Genomic DNA, 26,438 nt, shown 5'->3' with positions numbered 1-26,438 from the left:
CAACATTGGCTTTCAGAGATCATGCACCCCGCCTTTAAGTTTATACTAGATGTATATATTTATATAACAGATAAATCTCAATAATTCAAGAGAATTGATCCAGCTAAAATTACTTCTGAACTTGTGAGGTTATTTATTATTTTATTATCACCGTTTCCCAGAGTTTGTTTTTGCAGTACCACTAACAGCCTGCTGGTGGCAGCAAATAGAGATTTTCCAGCAAAAAAGCAGCACAGTGATCACGATTTCAATTGACATCTAAGATGACATGACAGTTTATTTTACAGCTTTCAAAATTACACACACGTTTCCTTTTTACGAGGAGAACACAAAAAAGAATCAGACAAAAAAAGTCTTTAAACTCCTCTTGATTTCGTCCAAAAAACGCGACGAACAACAAAACAAACTATGCGAGATGTGCGAGACCCTTCCTCCCTTTGTGGTCCCCCAAAGTCAATTTCTTTAGTATCTCTGAAAAAACAAACCGTGAATGCTGAGCACCGTTTCTTGGCAAAAAAATATTAAGTGCCCTTATATATGTAAAACAGTCTGCGTGTTTTACTGGATGGTGGGAAAGTTTGTGTCCTAGGCGTCCTGGAGGTGCTTGGATGAGTTTGATCGTATTGACCCGTCTGGGTTTATTGAGTGGGCAATGGGATGCCACGAGGGTCTGTGACTTGCCCCTCCTGTAGGTTTTTGACGAGCTGGGCGAGCCAGCGTTTGGTGGTGGAGTCGTCTTTTAGCACTTGTGCGAAAGTGGTGTCCTTTAGCTGGTCGGGCAGGCACTGACGGAGAGCTTCTCTAGCCCTGAAAGAGAGAAACACTTTTAACTGTTTTAATGGTTAACAGCGCCTCCAACAGGCTGGTATCAATAAAAAAAATCCATATAATTCACTCACCACCATGTCATCCAAATTGATGTCCTTCTTTGTTCAGTTGAGAAGAATTATGTTTTTTGGGGAAGACTTTTCAGGATTTTTCTCATTTTGGTGGACTTTGATGGACCCCAACGCTTAGCGGTTTTAATGCAGTTCAAAGTTGCAGTTTCAAAGGACTCTAAACGATCCCAAACGAGGCACAAGGGTCCCATCCAGCAAAACGGTCGTCACCTTCGGCAAGAAAAACAAAAAATATGCACTTCCGAACCACAACTTCTCGTCTTTCTCCGTTCGTGTGACGCTTCAGTGCGACCTCACGTAATTGCGTAATGACATAGAAAGGTCACGTGTTACATATATGAAACGCGCATTTGCAGACCATTTTAAACAATAAACTGACACAAAGACATTAATTAGTATCATTCCACATACAACAACGTCGGAACGGTCCTCTTTCTCCACACTTGTAAACACGTAGAGGCGTAGTTGCACATACGTCATCCGTGACCTCTTGACGTGATGACGTATTACGTGAGGTCGCGCTGGGGCGTCACAAGACCGGAGGAAGACGAGAAGTTGTGGTTCAAAAGTGCATATTTTTTATTTTTCTTGCCAAAAATGACAATCGTTTCGCTAGATAAGACCCTTATGCCTCGTTTGAGGTCGTTTAGAGTCATTTGAAACTGCAATTTTAAACTGCATTAAAACTGTTAAGTGTTGGGGTCCATTAAAGTCCATTAAAATAAGAAAAATCCTTGAATGTTTTCCTCAAAAAACATAATTTCTTCTTGACTGAACAAAGAAAGACATCATCATTTTGGATAACATGGTGGTGAGTAAATTATTTTTTTTAAGAAAATTGACTAATCCTTTAACTGATCCCCAAACTAATAATAGCAATAAATTTGTACTGTGAAGACAAAAAGTAGATAATACGTCGCACTGATGTCCCATAAATACCTTGAGTTGTCAGACAGTCGTAAATAACAGCGTACAACATGCTTTAGCAAGCGAGCAGAAGGCTCCTTCGACAACTGGAGGACCATCTTACCCTGTGGTAGCCAAAAAAAATGCATTGTTAATCTTAAAAATCCAGTTATCCAAAAAGGTATTCATACATTCACCCTATTAAAAAGTAAGCTAGATGTCAACTACACCTCCTGTACTAAAAAAAGACAACCAATAAGACAAAAACGTTTATGGCCTTTCAACTTTTCGGTTTAAAGCATAATATACATTTATTCACCAGTATCATGGCGACGTGTGAAAAGCGTTCGTATGTCTGGCAGATATAAGCCAAGCCTGTGTCGTCCAAGAGGATCTTCTGCAGTATAAATGTGGCCACCTGAAAGAGGAAGCAGGAATACGTTGAGATGAAATTATATTCAAGCTATAGTATAAGCTTCTTGGGATTCGAATCCAAAAGCCGTACCGTCTTTGATAGCTCACTGCCCGACTCCATGATACGCAAGCAGAGCGGTATAATTTCTGTGGTCAACAGAAAGTTGATTACTTCCTGTTCGTCGGTTTTCACCAGCGCTCCTACAAAACCAAAGACTTTTAGTTCGATCTCTCTTACAAAACCAGATGTGTCATTTTTCTGCACTGATTGGTTTACTTACCGATCACGCCGAGACTCGTGAGGCGGAGGTATTCGAAGGGTCGGGTTTTACTGACCGTGTGCAGGAAAGGATATAGAAACAAAGGTATGTGAGCTGCCAGGAAAGCAGAGCTGAGGATGAAAAAGACAAAGGAAGTTATGAAGGAAAATCGGCAATCGACAAAGACGTTTTGTCTGGGTGTGGAGGAAGTGAGTTACCGTGTCTCTACATGGGATGCCACGCACTGCAGCAGCGCTAAAGCATTGCACACTCGATTAGACTGGTGAGCTGTCAGTGTTGGGGGGTTTATAGATGGGTAGATGTTCACAATCTCCTGTACAACAAAGACAAAAATAAATATATATATATATTAAAAACCTTTCACAGGCTGTCATATATTTGCTAAAATCCAAAAGGTACCAGATGACCATTACATCGCAGCAAATTCTTAATTCATCAGTAGTTTCTTTTGAATTATCACCGACACGCACCTGCAGGAGAGCCGCTATAGTACCACATGAGTGCCAGAGCATCGGCGCCAAATCGGCCACAGACTCTCTTTTCTTGCTGAGCTCCAGCAGGGCGTTTTCTCGAGTTTCGGGACTGGAGAGCTCATTGATCCACTGATAGATCTTCTCACGGTCCACCTGTGGCAGCCCCGCTGTGGGTACAGTCTAAAGAAAAAGAGATTATTCAAAACAATATCAATGACATTCTGTGCATTTTAATGCCACGTTTTCGCGTCAATCGTGATCCCCAATTCACGTAGTATGCATCGCCCATGCGAGTTTGCGTCTATGCAAAGACTTTGTATGTAATCTATTCACGCAAATTGTTGAATTTGCGTTTGATGTGTACGCCTTATAAGAGGTGGGACATTTTGCTATTATGTGCTATTGTATAACAGAATGAAAAATTGTACAGCAATATTTAATAATAAAAGCAACAAAAAAGACTATAATATAAATATTTTTAAATATAAAATAAGTAATGCTGCGTTCAGACTAGCCGCGGTAGAGGCGTCAAGCGCGAGTGATTTCAATGCTAGGTCAATGTAAAGACGCTTTGACGCGTGTCTGGAGGTCTCGCGGCGCAAATGAGGCGTTTTGCGCGGTAGACACGTTTATGCCTCGTTCGACCGAATAGCGCGAATTGAGCTTGCCGGGGGAAACGTGCAAGTTGAAAATTTTTAACTTTGGCGGAAAAACACGCCACGTTAACCAATCAGAAGCTTGCTCTAGTAGTGACGTGATTACAGGAAGCGGGCGGAGTCGCAGAAGCCCCTCCCATGACGCAAATTTCCGCGTGAATGTCTCGATGACTTTCATGTGCGGCTTTCACGCGTAAATGAAACGAGTAAACTGAAAATGTTCAACAGGGAAACTAGAGGCGGTAGATGCAAATTTGACGCCTCAAACGCGGCTAGTGTGAACCCACCGTAAATCTACAAGTATTTTATATAAATAAATACATACATAAATACTATTATTATTAATAAAAGCATCAAGAAAATTAATAATTTTTTTATATTATAAATAAATATACAAGTATTTTTATACAAATAAACACATACTATTATTAACAATAAAAGTATAAAGAAAAACAATAATAAATAGGTTTAAATATATGATAAATAAATAGTTAAGTATTTTTATACAAATACATAATTTTATTAGGAATGCACAAGATACTACTTTTTTTATCCGATACCGATTGTGCCGATTATTTGCCGATTCCAATAGATGTAATTTGCTCATTCATTTGACCTTTTGTCATAGAAAAAGCTGACTGTTTTACCATGTTTTAAGTTAGGAAAGTTCAAAAACACATGTTGCATCATCGTTTCCATTTAACATGGATTTGATCCATTTAACATTCAACTAATTTTGTACAACGAATTCAAAATAATATTTTGTACATTTTCATTTTATTTTGCCACGTACATACTTAATAATTTACTCAGATAAAAACCTTGGAGCGTGCAACAAACATTATACAATAAAGTAATATAGCCGATATATCGTTTTGTTTTATGGGCCTCTTTTTTACACATTTAAATTGAATGGCGGCCAATACATTGATGCTACGTGTTTATATTAACATATAAAGGACTTTAATGTACAGTTATGAATGACAAGAGATTTATTTTAAGTATTATTTCCTGCCATTAATATAAGAACGATAAAGGAAAATAATATTATATGTATGCATTGCATATCTCTGCAGAAATCCTTAACGGCTAATTTGATTCATAGCTAACTTTATACGGGACTACTTAACACAAAATCTCAGACTTCTGGTCATAATTAACATGCAATGTATGTAACTGTTCACATTTACTTAAAACCTTGCTATGTTTACAAACTGTACACGTGTGAAAGTCTCAACAAGCACAATAAGACATTTCATTTAAAACACAAAATGCACTAAGAACTATTTTGCACACACACTAAAAAACTGATTATATTTATAACACAAAAAACAAAGCCGTTCATAATTTTTAATACATCACCATAGTAACACTCTCCCTACATTAGCTTTAGCCGTTAGCACTAGCAGGCCTCGGTAAGCGTTACATTGAACAAAGGCTCACTCAAACTCACCGCTCCTGTAGCCAGCATCCTCCCTATCACTTTATTATGGTATCCAGAGTAAACGTGATCAGCAGTTATAAAATAAAAAATAAAAACTCCTGTTTACATGAGAGATAAACAAAAAAAGACCGCCTTACGGTCCTGTCTCGTCTACTACGAGTCGCTTCCGGAAATTTCGTTATTTCCGGTTTGAAACTCAGGCGAATAGTGACGCTCAATACCGCACCCTGTGGTTTGGATACTAGAAATTCATTTTGAGAAGAAACTGTAAAGTTATGAAAATTACCCCCAATTTTTCTCACTTTCAAGAAGATGTGAAGTTTTATATTAGATTAGATCCTTATCTGCACCTTGTAACAAAAAGGCTACTAAAACTTTAAATGTATGCTAATTTTTTGGAGTTTTTGTATAATTTATTTATTTTACTCCCTTTATTATGATTTATTATTATTATCATTTTATGTTTTTGTGGGGAGGTTTTATTTATATGGGGAGGTCTTTGAATTCCTTTGTGATTTAATATGTATCAGTCCCTGAACCTTGGCTTTTTTGTATGGCCTATGCCCTATGGCTTTTCTTCTATGTATATTTAACAAAAAAATATTAGGTTGTAAAGTAAAATAAAACTAAAAAAAACTCCTCTCTGCTTGGAGGGACTTTTAGCAAGACATGCACAAAAGTCAACCCTATTAATAAAAACAATACTAATGCTAATGGGTTTCATTATAAAACCATAATGAATCATCAGCTGTTACCATTAAAACCATTATAAAATGTCTTTATGTAGTGTGTTTTGGGTCTTATTCCAGTAGGATTTAATGGTGTTCTGTTTGTTCCCATTTGACAGAAATCTCACCAAAAATCCCAATACCAGTAGAGACCCATATATATAGTGTCCATTAAAACCAATCCAATTCCCATTATAACCATTAATCCCTTCAAATTGCTGTGCTGGATTTTATTGTTTATATATTTAATTGCATTCAATCATTTAATTAATAAAAATTCTGTTCATTTCTGACTAAAAAGGAACATTTAAATATACTTACTTGCTTTTACTGAACAGCCACATTATTCTGCTCTGGGATCAGTCTCTAGGCCACAAGAAAACCACTTTGTTTTCTGTAATAGTTAAAGTGTTGCATAATGCCAGAGTTACATTGACAAAAGCTTATTTGTTTCTAATTCTGGAGATGAGGAGGGGGTAAAGTTAGCCCCAATTTTCCAGCTCTTTGGCCCCTGTTTGGATCATTTATTAACCAGATTTATCTTCGCATTCTCCTTTTGAGCGTAATGCAATTGTTTGGGATGTTTTCAGGAGTTGTTTATTAAACCATCAGTCTTATCGAGTGTCATTTGCGTTGATGTTGTTACATGACTTATCGTAAGACTAAACACTTTTATCTTTTTAACCGTGATAATGGGTCATACACGGATTTATGATCTATAACGCTTGTAGGCTTTGGCAAAACGCTTTACTAAAACATGCCAATATGAGTATGAGTGACACTTTTTGGTAGGTTTCCCAAAAATCTCCTAAAAATGGGTGTCTAGGTTATCTATGACAGTAAGAGAATGATTACCAGCTGACCCAGATTCAGTCCACAGGGGCGGGTTAATTATTCCAGAGCAATGCTCACCAATGGGACATTTAAAAGGTTGCAGTTTGGAGAAACAGGGGAGACTGGACGAGTTTGTGTGAGGAAAGTTTATTACCATGGCTAAGCTAGTGGAATGTGTCCCCAATTTCTCAGAGGGGCGTAACAAAGAGGTAAGAAAAAATAAAGGGACTTTAAGAATGCTTGAAAGGAAAAAAAATTCAAGACAAAAATTTTATGATATGTTGAATGTCACTTTATTTTTATATGCATGTCAACATTTCTTGTACTTGTTTACATACCGAATAAAGTTGTATTGTAATATTTTTTCCCATTGCTTTTAATACACGATAACATTTTAATTGATATCAAATTTCCAGGTAATTGACGCCATAGCTGATGCCATCTCTGGCACGGAGGGGTGCAGTCTGTTGGATGTAGATCCAGGTTCTTCCACTAACAGGACGGTCTACACGTTTGTGGGCTCACCCGAGGCCGTAATCGAGGGTGCACTGAACGCTGCTCGGGTTGCGTTTAAACTCATAGACATGAGCAAACACTCAGGTATAATTTTGGCATGTTAGTACAGAGATTTTGTGTACCTAGAAGTTACTTAACTATGATTATGTTTCAGGTGAGCACCCTCGGACTGGTGCCATGGACGTCTGTCCCTTCATACCGGTGCAAAATGTCACCATGGAGGAGTGCGTACAGTGTGCAAATGCGTTTGGACAGAGGTTGTCTGATATGTTGCATGTGCCAGGTGAGATTTGCTGGTGGTTTAATCAATGTGTATTTCTGTAGCTTAATTGGTAGAGCATTAAGTTGTGCAGTTCAAAGGTTGCAGGTTAGATTCCAAGGGAACACGGATACTGATTAAAAAAATTAAAAAATGCACTGTTAGTCGCTTTGGATAAGAGCGCCTGCCAAAAGCATACATGTAAATGTTATTGACTTTTTCTCTCTTATAGTATATCTCTATGGAGAAGCGGCTAGAAAAGAAAGCAGGAGGTCTCTACCTTCGGTCCGTGCAGGCGAATATGAAGCATTACCAGATAAGGTAAGACCTGACCTTTGACATTTTGAATATAAATTGTGCCTATTTATTTAATTTTACATTAAAAGTAGGTTCAACATAAAAAAGTAAGTTACCTGGTTGCCTTAAAATTTTTGTTAATTTAACCCAAACAATTTTTACACTTTTTGGAGCCAACTAATATTTTTAAGTTGAATGAACTCAAGACAACCAAGTAACTTACTTTTTAAGTTGAACCAACAAATCTTTTTTTACAGTGAATACAGGGATGCTTTAGACCAGAGGTGCCCAAACTAGGGCCAAAGTTGGCCCGCAATGACCTTTAATATGGCCCATCATGCCACGTGAGATAAGAAGAAAGGATAAACATCTTTGAAGCAGATGTTCATATTTCTAATTAAAGATTTTCTAAAATGTAACATTTTTTAAATTTGTACATTACAAAAATGTAAATTGAAATTAAATGCAAGGAATTAAAATTAATAAATATTTTTTAATGTACATGCTTACTTGAAGGTGTATAGCATGCATCACAAAAACTCAACGAACTTGGGTACTATAGGCTAATAATGGAGAGGTCGAGGCAGTGGCACACAGACAAAAGGTCATTTAAAAATGGGCAAAATTATTTTTTTTTACAACAGTTACTATTGAAAATAAAACTGATTTAATAATCAGTAATGTATTTATTAGTTATTTATTTTTTAAATATTATTAAATTATAAATGAGGAGAATCAGGGCAACTTTAATTTTGATATAACACAGGTTTGATTTTTGTACCTTATTAGGAAAATTTGGGCACCCCTGATTTAGACCTTCAGTATTAGCGATTGAAGAAACATTTTAGATATCAAATTTACCTTCTAAATATATATTATGAAATAGGAATGCATAACGATTAATCGCGATTCATCTAAAGCAGAACAAAAGCTTTTGTTAACATCATATATGTGTGTGTTAACTGTGTATATAATTATGTATATATAAATATGCACACATGCATGTATAATTTTAAGAAAAATATACATTTATATATTAAGTATTTAAATATAATATAAATTATACATAAATATATAAATGTAAACATTTCTTAAATATATACATGCATGTGGGTGCATTTATCTATACAAAGTTATTATACACAGTTCACACACATATATGATGTAAACAAAAACTTTTATTCTGCTATAGATTAATCGCGATTAATCATTATGCATCCCGACTCTGAAATGTATAAAACTACATTTTTTGCATTAAAAAGCAACCTCTTCTATTTGTTGTTTTATCTTATGTTCACCAGCTGAAAAAGAGCGAATGGGCCCCTGAATATGGACCTGCCACTTTCGTCCCCTCTTGGGGAGCCACCGTTACCGGCGCTCGAAAGTTTCTCGTTGCCTACAATGTAAACCTGTTGAGTACAAAGGAACAAGCACACAGAATCGCCCTGGATATAAGAGAACAGGGTCGTGGTAAAGATCAAGTATGTTACACAATTTGAACCTCATGTGAACTCGGTTGCTAAATACCCATTATGTACAACGTTTGATGTTAGCATCAAGGACTTTGTTTGTACTACAATGTCAATGCTTTGATAACCTGACAATCTTGCTCTTAAATACACACAGCATTGAAATCATTACAAACATCTTGTTGCTTGTGTGAATGTTTATTTTATAGCCTGGGCTCCTGAAAAAGGTTCAGGGTATGGGATGGTATCTGGAGGAATCTAACCTGGCTCAGGTGTCCACCAACATCCTCGACTTTGAGCTGACGCCCGTACACACCGTGTATGAAGAAATTTGTAGAGATGCCAAAGTGAGCTCAACATGCTTTTATACGCAACTGATCCTTACATTCGCTTTAATTAAATTCGGTCATTTGACCATTTGCATTTATGCATTTAAATGGACACTCCATTTCGGAATCCATTCAGCTGATCTCTGGGTCTGGCGCTAGCACTTTTAGCATAGCTTAGCATAATCCATTAAATCTGATTAGACCATTAGCATTGCGCTCAAAGAGTTTCAATATTTGTATTATTTAAAACGTGACTTTCCTATAATTACATCAGGTACTAAGACCAACGGAAAATTAAAAGTTGCAGTGCCCGAAAATAGTCCCCTGCTACTGAAAGTAACCAAGGGGACTGTTTTCGGCTGCTGCATAATATCATTGCGCCTCCTGCAGCCATGTTATGGCAGCAAAGTCTTGATTGTTACGCCGGAATGAGAGTATAGTTCCTAACCATATTGGCCTTGAAAATTGCAAGTTTTAATTTTCTGTCGGTCTTAGTACATGATATAACTACAGAAGAGTCAAGTTTTAAATACAGAAAAATATCGAAAACTCTTTGGTTATTTTTTAGCGCGATGCTAATGGTCTAATCAGATTCAATGGATTATGCTAAGCTATGCTAAAAGTGGTACTGCCAGACCCGGAGATCAGCTGAATGATTCCCAAAACTGTAAAAATCAAATGTTTAACTCTAGGGGAGCTAAAAAATTAGCATATTTAAAAAAATATTGTCCCTTTAAGAAATGGTTTTATCCATTAAAAGATATAAATTTTATCAGTATGTGTGTTCCCTGGGAATTAAACCCATGATTTGTGTGTAAAATTTACAATTCTTGCTCAACTCCAAATCAGTTGCAAATACAGATCGGAGATTAACCCTAAACTTAACTTTCGCAATCTAGGATCTGAACCTGCCAGTAGTTGGCTCCCAGATTGTGGGTCTTATCCCATTGAAAGCAATGTTGGACTGCGCTGACTTCTATATACGACGAGAAAATCTCTTCGTTGTGGAGGACGAGCATAAAATCCGACTGGTGGGTTTTGTTCGACACGATCAAAACGATAAAAAATCTAATGTTCTCACGATTCGGTGCTATCTTTCTTCCAGGTTATCAGCAAACTAGGACTTGACTCCTTGGGGCCGTTCATTCCAAAAGAGAGAATCATAGAGTGAGTTATATAATTCAAAACCTTTTCTGATTGGCTGCTGAGTGACAGCAGATTCGCTGTTATCTGATTGGATGATGCTGGGTTTAGGTATATGGTGCGGGACAGTCAGGACGGCGGGCAGCTGGCATCTTTGTCTTTGCAGAAGTTTGTCCGCAGTGTCGGGGCCAGAACAGCGGCACCTGGCGGAGGCTCTGTCTCTGCAGCGATCGCCGCCATGGTAATGAAGTCTAACCTCTCATCAAAATTTCAATGATGTGCCCATCTTTAAAGTTGCATTGTGTACATTTTACAAGGATCTCTTTACAGAAATGCAATATAATGTATAAAATGGTGTACAAAGTTCTTACATAATGAACCATTTTATATTTTTATTACCTATATTTTTAAGTCCCTTACATGCCAGTTGCCATTTTGCGGTGACATGTTTCTACAGTAGCCCTAAACAGACAAACTTCTCTACAGAGCGTGTTTCGTCACTATGTTGTCTTGGGCCCTGTCCCAAATGGCACACTCCAGACTTGTGGACTTCCTCAGAGTCCACGCTTTGATGACATCATGTAGTGCAGACTTTAGGGACCCTTGACGCGAGTCCACGAGGGTGCACCGGAGTCATATTTTGGGACAGATTTGAGTGTCATGACGGAAATAGGAAGAGAAGTTGCCCATCATTGTGAACTCCTCCCATCTTTTGTCTGATTGGTCTTGCTCTTTTGCAAGGACTTCTGGGTTGGTAAAGTGCGCAAAGCCTGCTACAGTGCGGGCTTCGCCGGAGACTGCATCAAGGGGGCGCTGATGAGCACACTTTAAAGCGTAAAAATGACAGATGAGACACCCTACGGACTCGTAGACTAGAAAGAGACCGAAAGTCCACATGAAGTGCACCATTTAGGCCCTGTCCCAAATGGCACACTCCGGACTTGTGGTCCTCCTCAGAGTCCACACTTTGATGACATCAAAGAGTGCAGACTTTAGGGATCCTTGATGCAAGTCCACGAGGGTGCACCGGAGTCGTATTTTGGGACAGATTTGAGTGTCATGACGGAAATAGGAAGAGAAGTTGCCCATCATTGTGAACTCCTCCCATCTTTTGTCTGATTGGTCCGATTGCTCTTTCGCAAAGACTTCTGGGTTGGTAAAGTGCATGAAGCCTGCAGCAGTGCGGGGTTCGCCGAAGACCACATCAAGGGTGCAAAGGGGGTGCTGATGAGCACACTTAAAAGCATAAAAATGACAGATGAGATACCCTACGGACTCGTAGACTAGAAAGAGACCAAAAGTCCACATGAAGTGCACCATTTAGGCCCTGTCCCAAATGGCACACTCCGGACTTGTGGTCCTCCTCAGAGTCCACACTTTGATGACATCATAGAGTGCAGACTTTAGGGACCCTTGACGCGAGTCCACGAGGGTGCACCGGAGTCATATTTTGGGACAGATTTGAGTGTCATGACGGAAATAGGAAGAGAAGTTGCCCATCATTGTGAACTCCTCCCATCTTTTGTCTGATTGGTCTGATTGCTCTTTCGCAAGGACTTCTGGGTTGGTAAAGTGCATGAATCCTGCAGCAGTGCGGGGTTCGCCGAAGACCACATCAAGGGTGCAAAGGGGGTGCTGATGAGCACACTTAAAAGCATAAAAATGACAGATGAGATACCCTACGGACTCGTAGACTAGAAAGAGACCAAAAGTCCACATGAAGTGCACCATTTAGGCCCTGTCCCAAATGGCACACTCCGGACTTGTGGTCCTCCTCAGAGTCCACACTTTGATGACATCATAGAGTGCAGACTTTAGGGACCCTTGATGCGAGTCCACGAGGGTGCACCGGAGTCATATTTTGGGACAGATTTGAGTGTCATGACGGAAATAGGAAGAGAAGTTGCCCATCATTGTGAACTCCTCCCATCTTTTGTCTGATTGGTCTTGCTCTTTTGCAAGGACTTCTGGGTTGGTAAAGTACGCAAAGCCTGCTACAGTGCGGGCTTCGCCGGAGACTGCATCAAGGGGGCGCTGATGAGCACACTTTAAAGCGTAAAAATGACAGATGAGACACCCTACGGACTCGTAGACTAGAAAGAGACCGAAAGTCCACATGAAGTGCACCATTTAGGCCCTGTCCCAAATGGCACACTCCGGACTTGTGGTCCTCCTCAGAGTCCACACTTTGATGACATCAAAGAGTGCAGACTTTAGGGATCCTTGATGCAAGTCCACGAGGGTGCACCGGAGTCGTATTTTGGGACAGATTTGAGTGTAATGACGGAAATAGGAAGAGAAGTTGCCCATCATTGTGAACTCCTCCCATCTTTTGTCTGATTGGTCCGATTGCTCTTTCGCAAATACTTCTGGGTTGGTAAAGTGCATGAAGCCTGCAGCAGTGCGGGGTTCGCCGAAGACCACATCAAGGGTGCAAAGGGGGTGCTGATGAGCACACTTAAAAGCATAAAAATGACAGATGAGATACCCTACGGACTCGTAGACTAGAAAGAGACCAAAAGTCCACATGAAGTGCACCATTTAGGCCCTGTCCCAAATGGCACACTCCGGACTTGTGGTCCTCCTCAGAGTCTACACTTTGATGACATCATAGAGTGCAGACTTTAGGGACCCTTGACGCGAGTCCACGAGGGTGCACCGGAGTCATATTTTGGGACAGATTTGAGTGTCATGACGGAAATAGGAAGAGAAGTTGCCCATCATTGTGAACTCCTCCCATCTTTTGTCTGATTGGTCTGATTGCTCTTTCGCAAGGACTTCTGGGTTGGTAAAGTGCATGAATCCTGCAGCAGTGCGGGGTTCGCCGAAGACCACATCAAGGGTGCAAAGGGGGCGTTGATGAGCACACTTCGTAGCATAAAAATGACAGATGGGACACCCTACGGACTCGTAGACTAGAAAGAGACCGAAAGTCCACATGAAGTGCACCATTTAGGCCCTGTCCCAAATGGCACACTCCGGACTTGTGGTCCTCCTCAGAGTCCACACTTTGATGACATCATAAAGTACAGACTTTAGGGATCCTTGATGCAAGTCCACGTGGGTGCACCAGAGTCGTGTTTTGGGACAGACTGGGGCGTCACGCCAGAAATAGGAAGGGAAGTTGCACGTCAGTGTGAACTCCTCCCTTCCGTCATCAGATTAGTCTGATTGCTCTTTCGCAAGGACTTCTGGGTTGGTAAAGTGCCCGAAGCCTGCTGCAGTGCGGGCTTCGCCAGAGACCGCATCAAGGGGGCAAAGGGGGCGCTGATGAGCACACTTTAAAGCGTAAAAATGACAGATGGGACACCCTACGGACTCGTAGACTAAGTGAGCACATGCAATTTAAGTCCACAAGACCGAAAGTCCACATGAAGTGCACTATTTGGGACAGGGCCTTAGACGACGGCATGTTTGTCCTGTGGCGGCTACCGTAGCTTCTCTATGCATTTCGAAAGGGAGGGGTTGGTTGCAATACACAACATCACCACTAGATGTCGCTAAAATCTACACACTGCACCTTTAGCACAACACTTTAGTGAATTCGTTCCTATTTTGTGGTTGTCAGGGTGCAGCGCTGGGCTGCATGGTCGGACAGATGACTTATGGAAAGAGGCAGTTTGATTCCCTGGATGCGGAAATGAGAAGATTAATACCTCCTTTCCACGAAGCCATGAATGATTTGCTGCTCAAAGTGGATGCTGATTCAACCGCCTTCAATAGCTACATGGTATACAACCTATCCATAAATAGTACATTTACCCAGTGTAATTAAACACAGTGCATGTCTTTTTTTTACCTGGGGTTACTGGGTTGTTTCTATCTAACTGTTCAAAGGCTTTATATGACTCATTTTTCTGTGAAAGACAAAACAAGATGAGAAATGTCAGAGAAACGTCAGTTGGCACCAGTGTTGGCACCAAGGTCTCAAATAATGTGTATGCGATACCTGTTATCTAGAAGAAGTATGTAATAAATCCATCTTTTCTTTTACAGACTGCACTGAAACTGCCTAAAGGCACTGCAGATGAGATCAAAAGGTACAGCTTGCTAGCTCTGTAATGTTTGCGCAAACATAATGGACCGAGTTTGTGTTGCCATGCTACTGTATCAATCCATCAAACAGCAGACAACACACATCTCAAAAGACAGGAAAGAAATCATGCTAAACCTGTTGTACAGATGAAAACATAGTTTGCCTTACAAAGACAAACAATAAGATCTTGGTAAATATTTACTGAGAGGCATGTGGCTGACATGTGTTTTATTTAATCATTCAACTTAAAAATGTAGTTGTGTCATCAATGCAAACTTCTTCCACCGCGAAATGTAGTTATACAACGCAGCTATTAGTGGTATTTGCAAAAACATGCACGTAATTGTACATTTGTCTCTCATCCGTTTGGAACGATTTTGGGAATGTGTGCAGACGTGTTTTGGGGATTGTGTGACTTTTGATATTATTGTACAGACGAGAGGAGGCGATGCAGGAGGGTCTAAAGCAGGCGGTGGGTGTGCCACTCTCCCTGGCCGAAAAAATCGACACGCTGTGGGCGCCGCTCAAAGAAATGGTGAAGTATGGAAATGTGGCCTGCATATCAGATGTTCAGGTGAGATTGAGAATTCCCAATTGGGACCCACTGTAAAAAAAATCATAAATTTGTATCAACTTTATTTATTAATTTCAACTTTCTTGGTCAGTGAGGAGTTGCTATAAATTATTAAAAAAATAGTGATGGGCAAAGATTAATCGCAATTAATCGCATACAAAATAAAAGTACATTTTTGTGTAATATATGAGTGTGTGCAATTATTGTGTATATATAAACACACACACACACATTCATGTATGTATTTAAGAAACATTTACGTGTATTTATTTATTTATTTATATTTTCATATATTATATACAACTATTGCGTGCGCACGTGAAAGCGAAAGTTTCATGTGCTCACGCAAAAGTTTCACGTGCGCACACAAAACTAAACTTTTTTTAAAAATTCTACACATTTAAGGTTTCACGTGAGCACGCGAAAGTTTCACGTGAGCACGCGAAAGTTTCACGTGAGCATGCGAAACTAAACTTTTGATTTTTTTTACTCCAATGTCACCTTAGGGGCTCGGTACATATATTATGCAAAATGCACTTTTATTTTGTATGCGATTAATCGCGATTAATCTTTCCCCAGCACTAAAAATAAGTTGAATTATCTTAAGTTATTTCAAATTTATTTTTGTAATTTATAGCAACATAGCTTATATTTAACTTTACATAATGATTTATTACCATGCACAATCTCTCTGATGTAAAGGTTGCTGCGAAAGCTTTGGAAACGGCAGTATTTGGAGCATACTACAACGTCATCATCAATCTAAAAGACATAACAGATACTTCGTTCAAAGCCGCTGTGAGTGATCACAAAAACATAAACATAATCAAAGTTCCTGAAAGATTTCCCTGGTAAACGTAAAAAAGTGATGCGAAACTTGTTTGAGGAGCTTAGAAATGTCAAAACCTAAGCAATCTGGACTGTTTCATGTGATCGTGGTGTTTATGTGCAGTTTGTGTGGTTTGTTGGTTTACAGACTGAAGCGAGAATATCCGAGCTGTTGAAGAAAGCCCGAGAAAGTGCCAACATAGCGCTGGAAAACGCAGACCACAGAAAATGACGTGGGCATTGCCAAAAATCTGTATTTTCTTACAAAACATAATTTTTTCCTGAAACATACAGGAATATATGGGTTTTTATATAATTGCAAATATATTTGGTGTCCAATGTATTTTTTCTGCATTTTTTAAAGGGCTATATAAAATAATATTTTCTGTACAGAGCAATATATATATATATATACCTTGGTAACAAAGTTTAACGGTAACAGAATTGGCATTGAATAATTCGGAAACAGGAAATATACATTTTCAGCTAGACACATTTTAAAGAACATATTGTATTGTTATGGCCTATGACAAGTACCAAATTATTAAAGGGCACCTATTATGGCATTTGTACAAGATGTAATATAAGTCTCAGGTGTGCCCAGAATGTGTCTGTGAAGTTTCAGCTCAAAATACCCCAAAGATCATATAGCATGTCCAAAATGCTCCTATTTGGGTGGGGGCATAAACATGTTGTTTTTATGTCTGTACCTTTAAATGCAAATGAGCTACAGCTCCTCTCTTCCGTACAAACAGACAGTGAGCACTTTCAGTTCAAATAGATCTGATAAATACAGTCTAAGACAATAGTATCTAGTGGACAAAGTACTCGTTGAGGGTAATGCAGGACTGTAAGTGGGCGGGGCTTTATAAATGTGACATCACGGTGCTTTGGTTTAAATGGGGATTAAAAAACAAGGAGCGGGTGGATTTTTTTCATTGTAGGGTGGTTGTGTTCACACATTGCCAACACACATTATGTCCAAAAACCTTGTAAAAGTGAATTTTGCATAATAGGTGCCCTTTAAAATAATCTAATATGTAACCATGTAAATAAAGCAGAAAAAAATCTGACTTTTGGACACCAAATGCACCTACAGTTATATAATCAAAAATATCCATAATGTTTCCTGAATTAAACAAAAATGTCTGAATAATTGTGAATGTTTTGTTCTGATTTAGTTTTTTTAGTCTTCGTAAAATTTGTTTGTAATTAACTAAAATTGTGTGAATTGATTCATGTGTCAATCTAAGTTTTATTAAACATTTGAACAAAACTGCTATTTTACAGGTTTATCAATGTTTGTAATGTGCAATGAAGTATTTTGAAGTAACATATCATAAATTAAAGCAAAATGAAAAAAATTCAGCAAGAAGTTAAAACAACTTGGTTTTTTACAAGTTTTTACAAGTTTTGATTTGCAAAAAAGTTGACATAACTTACAAAAACAAGTTGAAATTGTTTCACTTAATTTAAGTTAAAGTAACAAAAATATGCTGATTTGATATCATAGAAATTGAAATGTGCCCTCAAAACTCTACAAAACCTTTTTTTATTAGACAAATGCAATGGATATGTTGCCAAACTACATGAAACCCCAAATAAAATATTGTCCAAAATTGGGTTGAGCTAGTTGTGACGATCAACATACAAAGCAAAGTTTTAAAAGCATCCCAGTGTTCACACTTTTCAAAAAAAAAAAAAAGAATGACTCAGAATTAAAGGGGACATGTTTAAGTGCTATAATTTCTTCCCTAGTGCTTCTATCAACCTAGAAAATATCAACCCAGTAACTTAGTTTTGGTAAACCATTCTCTGCAAACGTGAAAAATAGGTCATTAAAATGTGTCTCCCCTTGTGATAATACCGCCCCTTAATCTGCACTATCCAACCACGGCACTGCCATTTAGTGCAGAGATCATCTCATTTGCATTTAAAAGGACATCCAAAACGGCACATTTTTTAACGTGCTATAATAAATTATCTATATGGTATTTTGAGCTACAACTTCACATATGTACTCTGGGGGCACCAAACATTTATTTAACATCTTCAAAAAGTCTTCTGAAATGTCCCCTTTTAAGGATTACAATATTAAGTTTGTGCTTAAACAGTCCACCATCAGGAGGCGCTGCGACCGGCCGGCCCACCCATTTCCCACCCGTACTATCTCTGTCCTTACCCAGGTCATCTGTTGTTATTTATGCATCTATAAAAGCTACACTGCTGAGAAAGAGAGATAGAGAAACCAGAAGACATCTGTCTTTGCCGAACAGCTGTACCAATAATGTCCAAAGCACGTACAAGGACATCATATCAGAGTTGGAAAAATGTTAGATGTTTACATAAATCTCTAATCCTACATTTTACAAATAACAGTCTTTATATATAAGTATTATTATCCTGTTTTCTGCTAATAGACCAAGGGGCTAGCAATGCCAGGGTCATAGGTTTAAATACCAAAAAACACAACTTTAATCCACAGTAAGTCTATCTCGGAAATTATTGACTCATTTTCATATGCATATGGCATTCATATCAATTCACTGGTATATCCAACACAACCGACTAACCCTAAAAACCGTTACAGGCTTTCAAACACAACAAAGCTCCAAAAATCTCATCATATTTGGACTTATACAGCCGACCAATCATACGATATCTAACAGCGGGGAATCTGAAGTATAAAACGGCCTGGGACTCTGAACATCTGTCCAGTGCTGTTTGGTTGCTGAATGCGTAAAAGTGCCATCCGTTCCCAAATGCCCCAACGTCTCCAAAGACACAAAACCATGTTGTTTATTCTTTATCTGTGCATGTGGAGTGTGCCGGGGTCACACGGTCAGAGTCTGACCACCACCACGACATCTCAAACCTTTGTGACATCTGGAGAAGACAACGGGCAGTGCACGACCTGTCAGTTCAGACAGCAGAGTAAACTCATGCGTTTGCACTCCATAAAGTCGCAGATTTTAAGCATCCTGCGTCTGGAACAAGCTCCCAACATCAGCAGGGATACCGTCAAGCTTCTTCTGCCCAAAGCACCTCCGCTTCAGGAGCTCCTGGACCAGTATGTGCAAAATGGTGGAGTAAGTGAAGATGAAGAACAGGACAGCAGCGAGACCATCATTACCATGGCCACAGAACGTAAGTTGCATGCTTTACAGCAAATTACTGTAGTTGTGTGCATTTTTTAAAAAGATATTTCCAAGAATTGACTTTATTTCAAAGTCATTGTTTGTTTGGCGTATTTAGACAAAATCTTGTGGTCAGCAAATATACCGTAAAACCGCAAGTTGGATACCGGCCACATAAAAGCGGTATCATATCGCATTTCTTATTTTGTCCTTCAATAACGTGCAGCGCTAGTATTGCGATCTTTTCGGTATTGTATAGTTTAGTTACTGTTGCAAATGTTTGTAAAGTTGACTTGGGTGGCCCTAGCCTCAATAACCTTTATCCTTTCAGCTCAAGCTATTACCCAAGGGGAGGGGATGCCGAAATGTTGCATGTTCTCTCTGAGCCCCAAGATTTTACCCGACAGCATTCTGAAGGCCCAGCTTTGGATCTATCTGAGACAAGCTGAGGAACCAACGACAGTCTTTATCCAGATATCTCGCCTAAAGGTACCTTCGGAGGGGAACAGTCGCTCGAGAATACCTTCCCAAAAAATTGACGTAAACGCTCAGACGAACTCCTGGCAACATATTGACATGAAGCAGCTGTTACAGTCGTGGCTGAAACAACCCGAAATGAACTTTGGGATAGAAATCAAGGCCTTCGACGCGAACGGAAATGACCTGGCTGTAACTTCTGTGGAATCGGGCGAAGAAGGACTGGTGAGTATTTATCAATATTCAAATAATAATAATAATAATAAGAGTTGCACCGATTTTCAAATGTTCAACCGATACCGATTATTCAGCATGATATCTGCCAATACCGATAGTTTGATGGTTATATTAACTTGCATTAACTAAATTCTGAGATAAATTTGATTAATACATTTTCTATACATCAGCCAAGACTATTGCCTGTTTTTTTATCGGCCAATACCGATTTTTGGACGAAACATCTGCCAATATATCGGTGCATCTCTAATAATAATATAACTAATAAATAAATAAAAGATGATCTGGAATCTTGTAGCCTACTAGTTAAAATAATAATAGACACAAAATAGTAATAATTCAACCGATACCGATTATTCAGTGTGATATCTGCCAATACGGATAGTTTGATGGTTATATTAACTTGCATTAACTAAATTCTGAGATAAATTTGATTAATACATTTTCTATACATCAGCCATGACTATTGGGTGTTTTTTTATCGCCCAATACCGATTTTTGGACGAAACATCTGCCAATATATCGGTGCATCTCTAATAATAATATAAACTAATAAATAAATAAAAGATGTCTGGAATCTTGTAGCCTACTAGTTAAAATAATAATAGACACAAAATAGTAATAATTCAACCGATACCGATTATTCAGCGTGATATCTGCCAATACCGATAGTTTGATGGTTATATTAACTTGCACTAACTAAATTCTGAGATAAATTTGATTAATACATTTTCTATACATCAGCCATGACTATTGCCTGTTTTTTTTAATCGCCAAATACCGATTTTTGGACGAAGCATCTGCCAATATATCGGTGCATCTCTAATAATAATATAAACTAATAAATAAATAAAAGATGATGTGGAATCTTGAAGCCTACTAGTTAAAAAATAATAATAGACACAAAATAGTAATAATTCAACCGATACCGATTATTGAGCATAATATCTGCCAATACCGATAGTTTGATGGTTATATTAACTTGTATTAACTAAATTCTGAGATAAATTTGATTAATACATTTTCTATACATCAGCAATGACTATTGCCTGTTTTTTTGGACGAAACATCTGCCAATATATCGGTGCATCTCTAATAATAATATAAACTAATAAATAAATAAAAGATGATCTGGAATCTTGTAGCCTACTAGTTAAAATAATAATAGACACAAAATAGTAATAATTTACTCCCAATCCTTGCGTCTTTTCACACCTGTATGTTTTTCTTAATTCTCTGGAACACAAAAGAAGACAATAAAGAGTTTTTTGCACACCATAAAATCGAAGTGATTTCGAATTTGTAAAATTTGGCATGAGGAAAACTTAATAAACGATATTAACGCTACAGACCCATTATGGCTGACCATGACTTCTCGTTCACAGCAACCCTTCCTGGAGGTCAAAATATCGGACACCGCCAAGCGCTCCAGACGCGACACTGGCCTCGACTGTGACGAGCATTCCACCGAATCCCGCTGCTGCCGGTATCCGCTTACCGTCGACTTCGAGGATTTCGGGTGGGATTGGATAATTGCACCCAAGCGCTACAAAGCCAATTACTGCTCTGGCGAATGCGTGCAGAAGTATCCCCACAGTCACATCGTAAACAAAGCCAACCCTCGGGGCAGCGTTGGACCGTGCTGCACGCCCACCAAGATGTCCCCAATAAACATGCTGTATTTCAACGACCGCGAACAAATCATCTACGGAAAAATCCCCTCGATGGTCGTGGACCTTTGCGGTTGCTCTTGAACCCTGAACGAGGGGTTCCGGAGTCGCTATAGCTAACAACAGGCCCTAATGTCTCTGGAACAGAAGGAAGTGAAAATAACCTTTGCATAAAAATCCTTTACTTACATAGTTCCTGCTAAACCAATCTGACCACACCAAGGTCCCAACAAACCAACTTAGCCAGTGTTTTTAGTTCGTTCTCATCAACTGTTGCACACAAAGACAACGTTTGGTTTATGAAGGTTGAAATGCTTCCTCTGTCAATGTGTTTGAGCAGAGAGATGACCCGATGGGCTTTACCAGGGTGATACCATGATATAACAATGTACAAATTACTTGAAATGGGACTGTGCAGTTGATTATTTATATAAAGTTGCTTATCCCCCAGTGACCGAAAACAAGAACGCTGACCCAGAAATGGACTCAACATGATGTCTAAACAACACTGTCCCAGATGAATCGAAAAAATCTGCAGTTTCATCTTATCGGCATATGGATGGGAGACAAAAAACTTTTTAACTATTACCCATTTAATCAATTTAGGTTGAAATTGATATCTTTTGGAGTTTTTGGAACCACAAACGAAACTTTAGTTTCATGTTTAAATATTTTTAGACAATGCTGGGACAACTACATCAACTACCCAAGTGCGCGCATTTTATTTCGTAAAACACACTGTTTGTATTGCTATTGCTTATCGTAGATATCAAATGTTATGTACTAGTAATGGACGTAGTGATTTCTGAACGAATTAGTAGATGATTTTAATTTTAGTCTATAGTTTATAAACATATTATTTGAATGTAGTTTTGATTTTCCATGTTGTCGTACCAAGTAAAACAACTGTTACTGATGTTTCCGAGTTGTTTGTGATTGTCCTTAAAGGACCTCTTCAAAGTTGTCCCCTGTGACCCCTAACAGAATGACACCATTGGCATCGTTTCAAGCATGTGGCCCACATTACGGCGCGCAAAAGCAACAAGCCCATGTTGTAGGGAAGTTAAACTTCCTTCGCCTGTGTTATTTTGTTCTCTGAGGCCCACCCAGTGGGTTAGGGGCCCCTTGAGGCAAAAACAGTAGAAGTCCATTCCCAGCTTGAGGACAATGAGTACGCACAGAATTGTACTGATTTTGGCTTTATTAAAAATGTATCGCTTGCATACTTTATGGATTGATTCAACAGTTGCATAACATGATTCATAACATGTGTTCCCAAAAGTAAAGTCAAGTTCTGAGTCAAGATTGTGTAACCGCAGCACATTGGTATAGATAGGGCATCATAGGTCATAACGTCATAAAGGGTACTGAATGCTATTTTTATGTGGTCAATACTTTTAAACATGAATTCAAAGGGGACATTTCACAAGACTTTTTTAAGATGTCAAATAAATCTTTGGTGTCCCCAGAGTATGTATGCAAGGTTCTAGTTAAAAATACCATATAGATAATTATAACATATTAAAAATGCCAATTTGTAGGTGTGAGCAAAAATGTGCCGTTTTTGGGTGTGTCATTTAATATGGAAATGAGCTGATCTCTGCACTAAATGGAGGTGCTGTGGTTGGATAGTGCAGATTAAGGGGCGTTTCTTCCCCCTTCTGACATCACAAGGGGAGTCAAATTTCAATGACCTATTTTTCACATGCTGGGGGACCCAATTATAGCACTTAAATGTTTGAAAAACACTTTGGACGGGAGTCGTGCTGAGTACCAAAACACACTTATAGCCAATCAGCAGAAAGAGGTGTGTCTACTAACCAGCGTTGTTTTTGGCAGCCCTTTTAGTTTTAGTCTTAGTCTTTTGTACGAAAATGCTTTTTAGTTTTAGTCACATTTTAGTCACTTATAAGCTTGATAGTTTTAGTCAAGTTTTAGTCGATGAAAACGCAAAAAGGTTTTAGTCAAGTTTAAGTCAATTTTAGTAAAAAAAGTCTTTAACATATTAATTAGGTTAAAAAGTATTGGAAATGGGCTTAGGTTTGACAAGTAGATACATGTTAAACATTAAGCTTGCCATGAAATGTGTCACAAGCTGATTGTTGAGTAAAATTGAATGTATATGATATGTTAACAGCGTGACTTGTTTACCTTTAAAAAAATATTAGCGTGGTGAGGCTTCAGGTGCCGCTTGAGGTTGCTGGTATTCTTCCCAACTATACTAGTCAACGTTTGAAGTGGATCAAAAAAGTTAATCAAAGTTGTCCTAAAACAAGAATGTGTATTGGGGATTGGTTTTATGACAGTTTTTATAAAAGGTTTTGATCCACTTCAAATGTTGACCAGTGTAGTTTGTGGCCACATTTACCGTCGTCTCCCAATATGCATTCCGTTTTTCTTTCTGATGGATTATACTGAAAGTATGTCCATAAATCATCTCGTCGTTTCCGTTTATTGGCGTCACCACCACGGTCCTTCGAACTTGCCACAGCCTCAGGTGTGTTGCTGTTGTGTAAAATCTGGTGCATGTGCGCAGCATGGCGGCAGCCGGGTGGTGGGCGTTCCCAAAACAAGGATAGGAAGCGACAGCTAAAAACAGACAGATTTCACACAAAATAGGCAGAAATGACATGCATTGTGAACGTCAGACTGATAATCATTTTCGTTTCGGCTTTTCAACGAAAACTCAAAAGCTACTCGTCATGTTTTCATCACCTTAGAGCCATTCTTAGCTTGTCATCGTCGCGTTATCATCATAAAAAAAGGTGCGTCAACAAAATCATTTCGTTATCGTCATCGTTGACGAAAACAACACTGCTACTAACCGACATCGTTGCGCATTAAAACGTTATACCGGTATGGCGGTATACCTTGATATTAACTTTTACGATTATCATACCGTAAACATTTGCCTATACACGGTTTTGAGAAAAAAATAAAGCAGATCTCACCTGTGCTACTACCAACATGCAACTTTATTCGGCGTGACTGCTAGACTCCACTCGTTTATGTACAGCAGAGAAAATGTCAGAGACTACAAATTCTATCCTCTATCCCCCACCAGAAAAAAAGTTAAAATCTACAGTATGGGAATACTTTGGGTATATGAAAAAAGAACGCGGGGTTGTCCTTGAAGATGAATATCCAGTTTGCAAGAAATGTGGATGAAGAGTGGCTGCAAAAAGAGGCACTAAAGCCCATTTAAGTGATTTATATTACAGATCAATTTAAGTTGATTATACTTAGGCCATATAATAAAAACTATACATTTCACTCACTATATGACGATGTGAACAAAGGAATATATCCAGAGCAGCTCTGAGAGAATTTAATGAGTATTTTATCATTTTATTAAAAATAATAAAATTAAAAGAATCAAAAAGATTAAGAATCAAAGTTTAAATTTTTCGAAAGTGTATTTCCCCCAAAAAAGTTTAATATGGGTGATTCTCACGAAAACTTGGTTTTAAAAATGTCAAGCATGAAAATGTAAAAATTGCTTAAATTTACTTTTTTTCCCACCAGACACTGAAAAACAAAGTCTGGAGTAAATGGGAACATTCATTTAAAAACATTTACTTATCATTTAACACTTTTTGTAACATAATTTTAAAAAATTAGTTCTAAAAAATCTCATTACCGCAACAGTCAGAAAACATCAACACTGACATATTTTCAAAATGACATGACAAACCTGAAAGAACATAATTTGGAGATTCTGCACATGCATTTAAAATCAAAGTATTATGCTTCTATTAATTAAATTAACATTTAATAAGCATCTGTTGCGGTAATGATAATCAAAATGTCGTGTAAGCATTCTGACAAGACAATATTTCAAATTAACTGTAAAAAAATTATCTTACCTGGTAGCCATCTAAAATTCTGTATGTGTGCTTAAACTGTTCTCAAAAAGTGTTGCGGAGGATGAGAACATCAGGCATGGACACATCATTTTCCTAATTTTTCTTCATTATTATTATACATGAATATTCAGTAAATATTTTTTCTGTCCTCTAAAGTAGTCTAGCAAAACATCCATTTATTTTTTTTCTTAATATTTTTGTGTTAATTTGATTAAATTACAACATAACGCATGTTCAAACACAGCCGGACACATTGCGGTAATGAGAATTTCTGCAGAAAATGAGATAAAATTTACAATTATAAATTCTTATGTTGAAATCACACATTGTGCAAGGTAGAACACAGTATTGTGTTAATTCTGATGTGTGTTTAATACCGGCAAACCGTGATAGTTTCTGAGACGATTATCATACCGTGGAAAATCATACCGTTACAACCCTAGGTGGGTCTATCAAAAGAAGGTCCAGTTTCTATAGGGCTTGGGCGCCGCGTTGCATTCTGGGACGTGGCGGCCATGTTGGTGGCCTCGCGAATGTAATCATACAGCAAGTTGAACGAGGAGAAGCGGCAGAGTTGGGAGAATTAAAAGAAAGAAAAAAGATGTTAAAATCCGGAAAAGTATGTGTAATTTACTGGGATACGTTAAACAGGGAAGCAGGGACCGGTATGTGGACAAAGTCGGAACTATTAACGGTTGGGATCCATATGAAAAAAAAGAGTCATTTAAGATAACAGCGTGGTTGTTGTAAGAGCACGATTTCACGCCAATCTGTAAGCAAAGTCACGTATGACCTAGCTTCACAACTAGCTTAGTTAATGCAGCAGTTTTTGCTGTCAGCAGAGGGATAGCAACAGAAAGATGAATGTTGAAATGTTCCCGTATTTTGGGCGAGTAAACCGGGACATTTCCCTTATGTTCAATGTTGACTTAAGCTATATAAATTAATATTCAGATGTTATACTT

At 38.4% G+C, this 26,438-nt stretch overlaps 3 protein-coding genes across 3 annotated transcripts; 2 read left to right on the top strand and 1 right to left on the bottom strand.

Moving 5' to 3' along the window:
- Positions 1 to 259: 259 nt before the first annotated feature.
- cnot9 (CCR4-NOT transcription complex subunit 9) lies at positions 260 to 5,279 on the bottom strand. The gene is made up of 8 exons (XM_055216663.2): positions 5,083 to 5,279; positions 2,971 to 3,153; positions 2,698 to 2,813; positions 2,501 to 2,610; positions 2,311 to 2,420; positions 2,125 to 2,223; positions 1,839 to 1,930; positions 260 to 807 (listed from the first exon to the last, which is right to left on the bottom strand). Exons 1-8 carry the CDS (start codon positions 5,098 to 5,100, stop codon positions 639 to 641), a joined length of 897 nt encoding a protein of 298 aa, XP_055072638.1. The 5' UTR covers positions 5,101 to 5,279; the 3' UTR covers positions 260 to 638.
- A 1,408-nt stretch (positions 5,280 to 6,687) lies between these two features.
- On the top strand, positions 6,688 to 16,477 carry ftcd (formimidoyltransferase cyclodeaminase). The gene is made up of 14 exons (XM_055218734.2): positions 6,688 to 6,844; positions 7,052 to 7,235; positions 7,306 to 7,434; positions 7,643 to 7,731; positions 9,009 to 9,188; positions 9,386 to 9,523; positions 10,405 to 10,536; positions 10,611 to 10,672; positions 10,760 to 10,889; positions 14,217 to 14,378; positions 14,645 to 14,688; positions 15,120 to 15,258; positions 15,961 to 16,056; positions 16,235 to 16,477. Exons 1-14 carry the CDS (start codon positions 6,791 to 6,793, stop codon positions 16,316 to 16,318), a joined length of 1,623 nt encoding a protein of 540 aa, XP_055074709.2. The 5' UTR covers positions 6,688 to 6,790; the 3' UTR covers positions 16,319 to 16,477.
- Positions 16,478 to 17,970: 1,493 nt separating this feature from the next.
- mstna (myostatin a) lies at positions 17,971 to 22,830 on the top strand. The gene is made up of 3 exons (XM_055216661.2): positions 17,971 to 19,233; positions 19,555 to 19,925; positions 21,323 to 22,830. The coding sequence occupies exons 1-3, from the start codon at positions 18,822 to 18,824 to the stop codon at positions 21,689 to 21,691; spliced, it is 1,152 nt and encodes a 383-aa protein (XP_055072636.2). The 5' UTR covers positions 17,971 to 18,821; the 3' UTR covers positions 21,692 to 22,830.
- Positions 22,831 to 26,438: the final 3,608 nt, after the last annotated feature.

The sequence above is a fragment of the Misgurnus anguillicaudatus genome, chromosome 23, assembly GCF_027580225.2.
Source record: "Misgurnus anguillicaudatus chromosome 23, ASM2758022v2, whole genome shotgun sequence".
Classification (NCBI taxonomy): Eukaryota; Metazoa; Chordata; class Actinopteri; order Cypriniformes; family Cobitidae; genus Misgurnus; species Misgurnus anguillicaudatus.
This window is presented reverse-complemented; position numbering and strand designations above follow the sequence as displayed.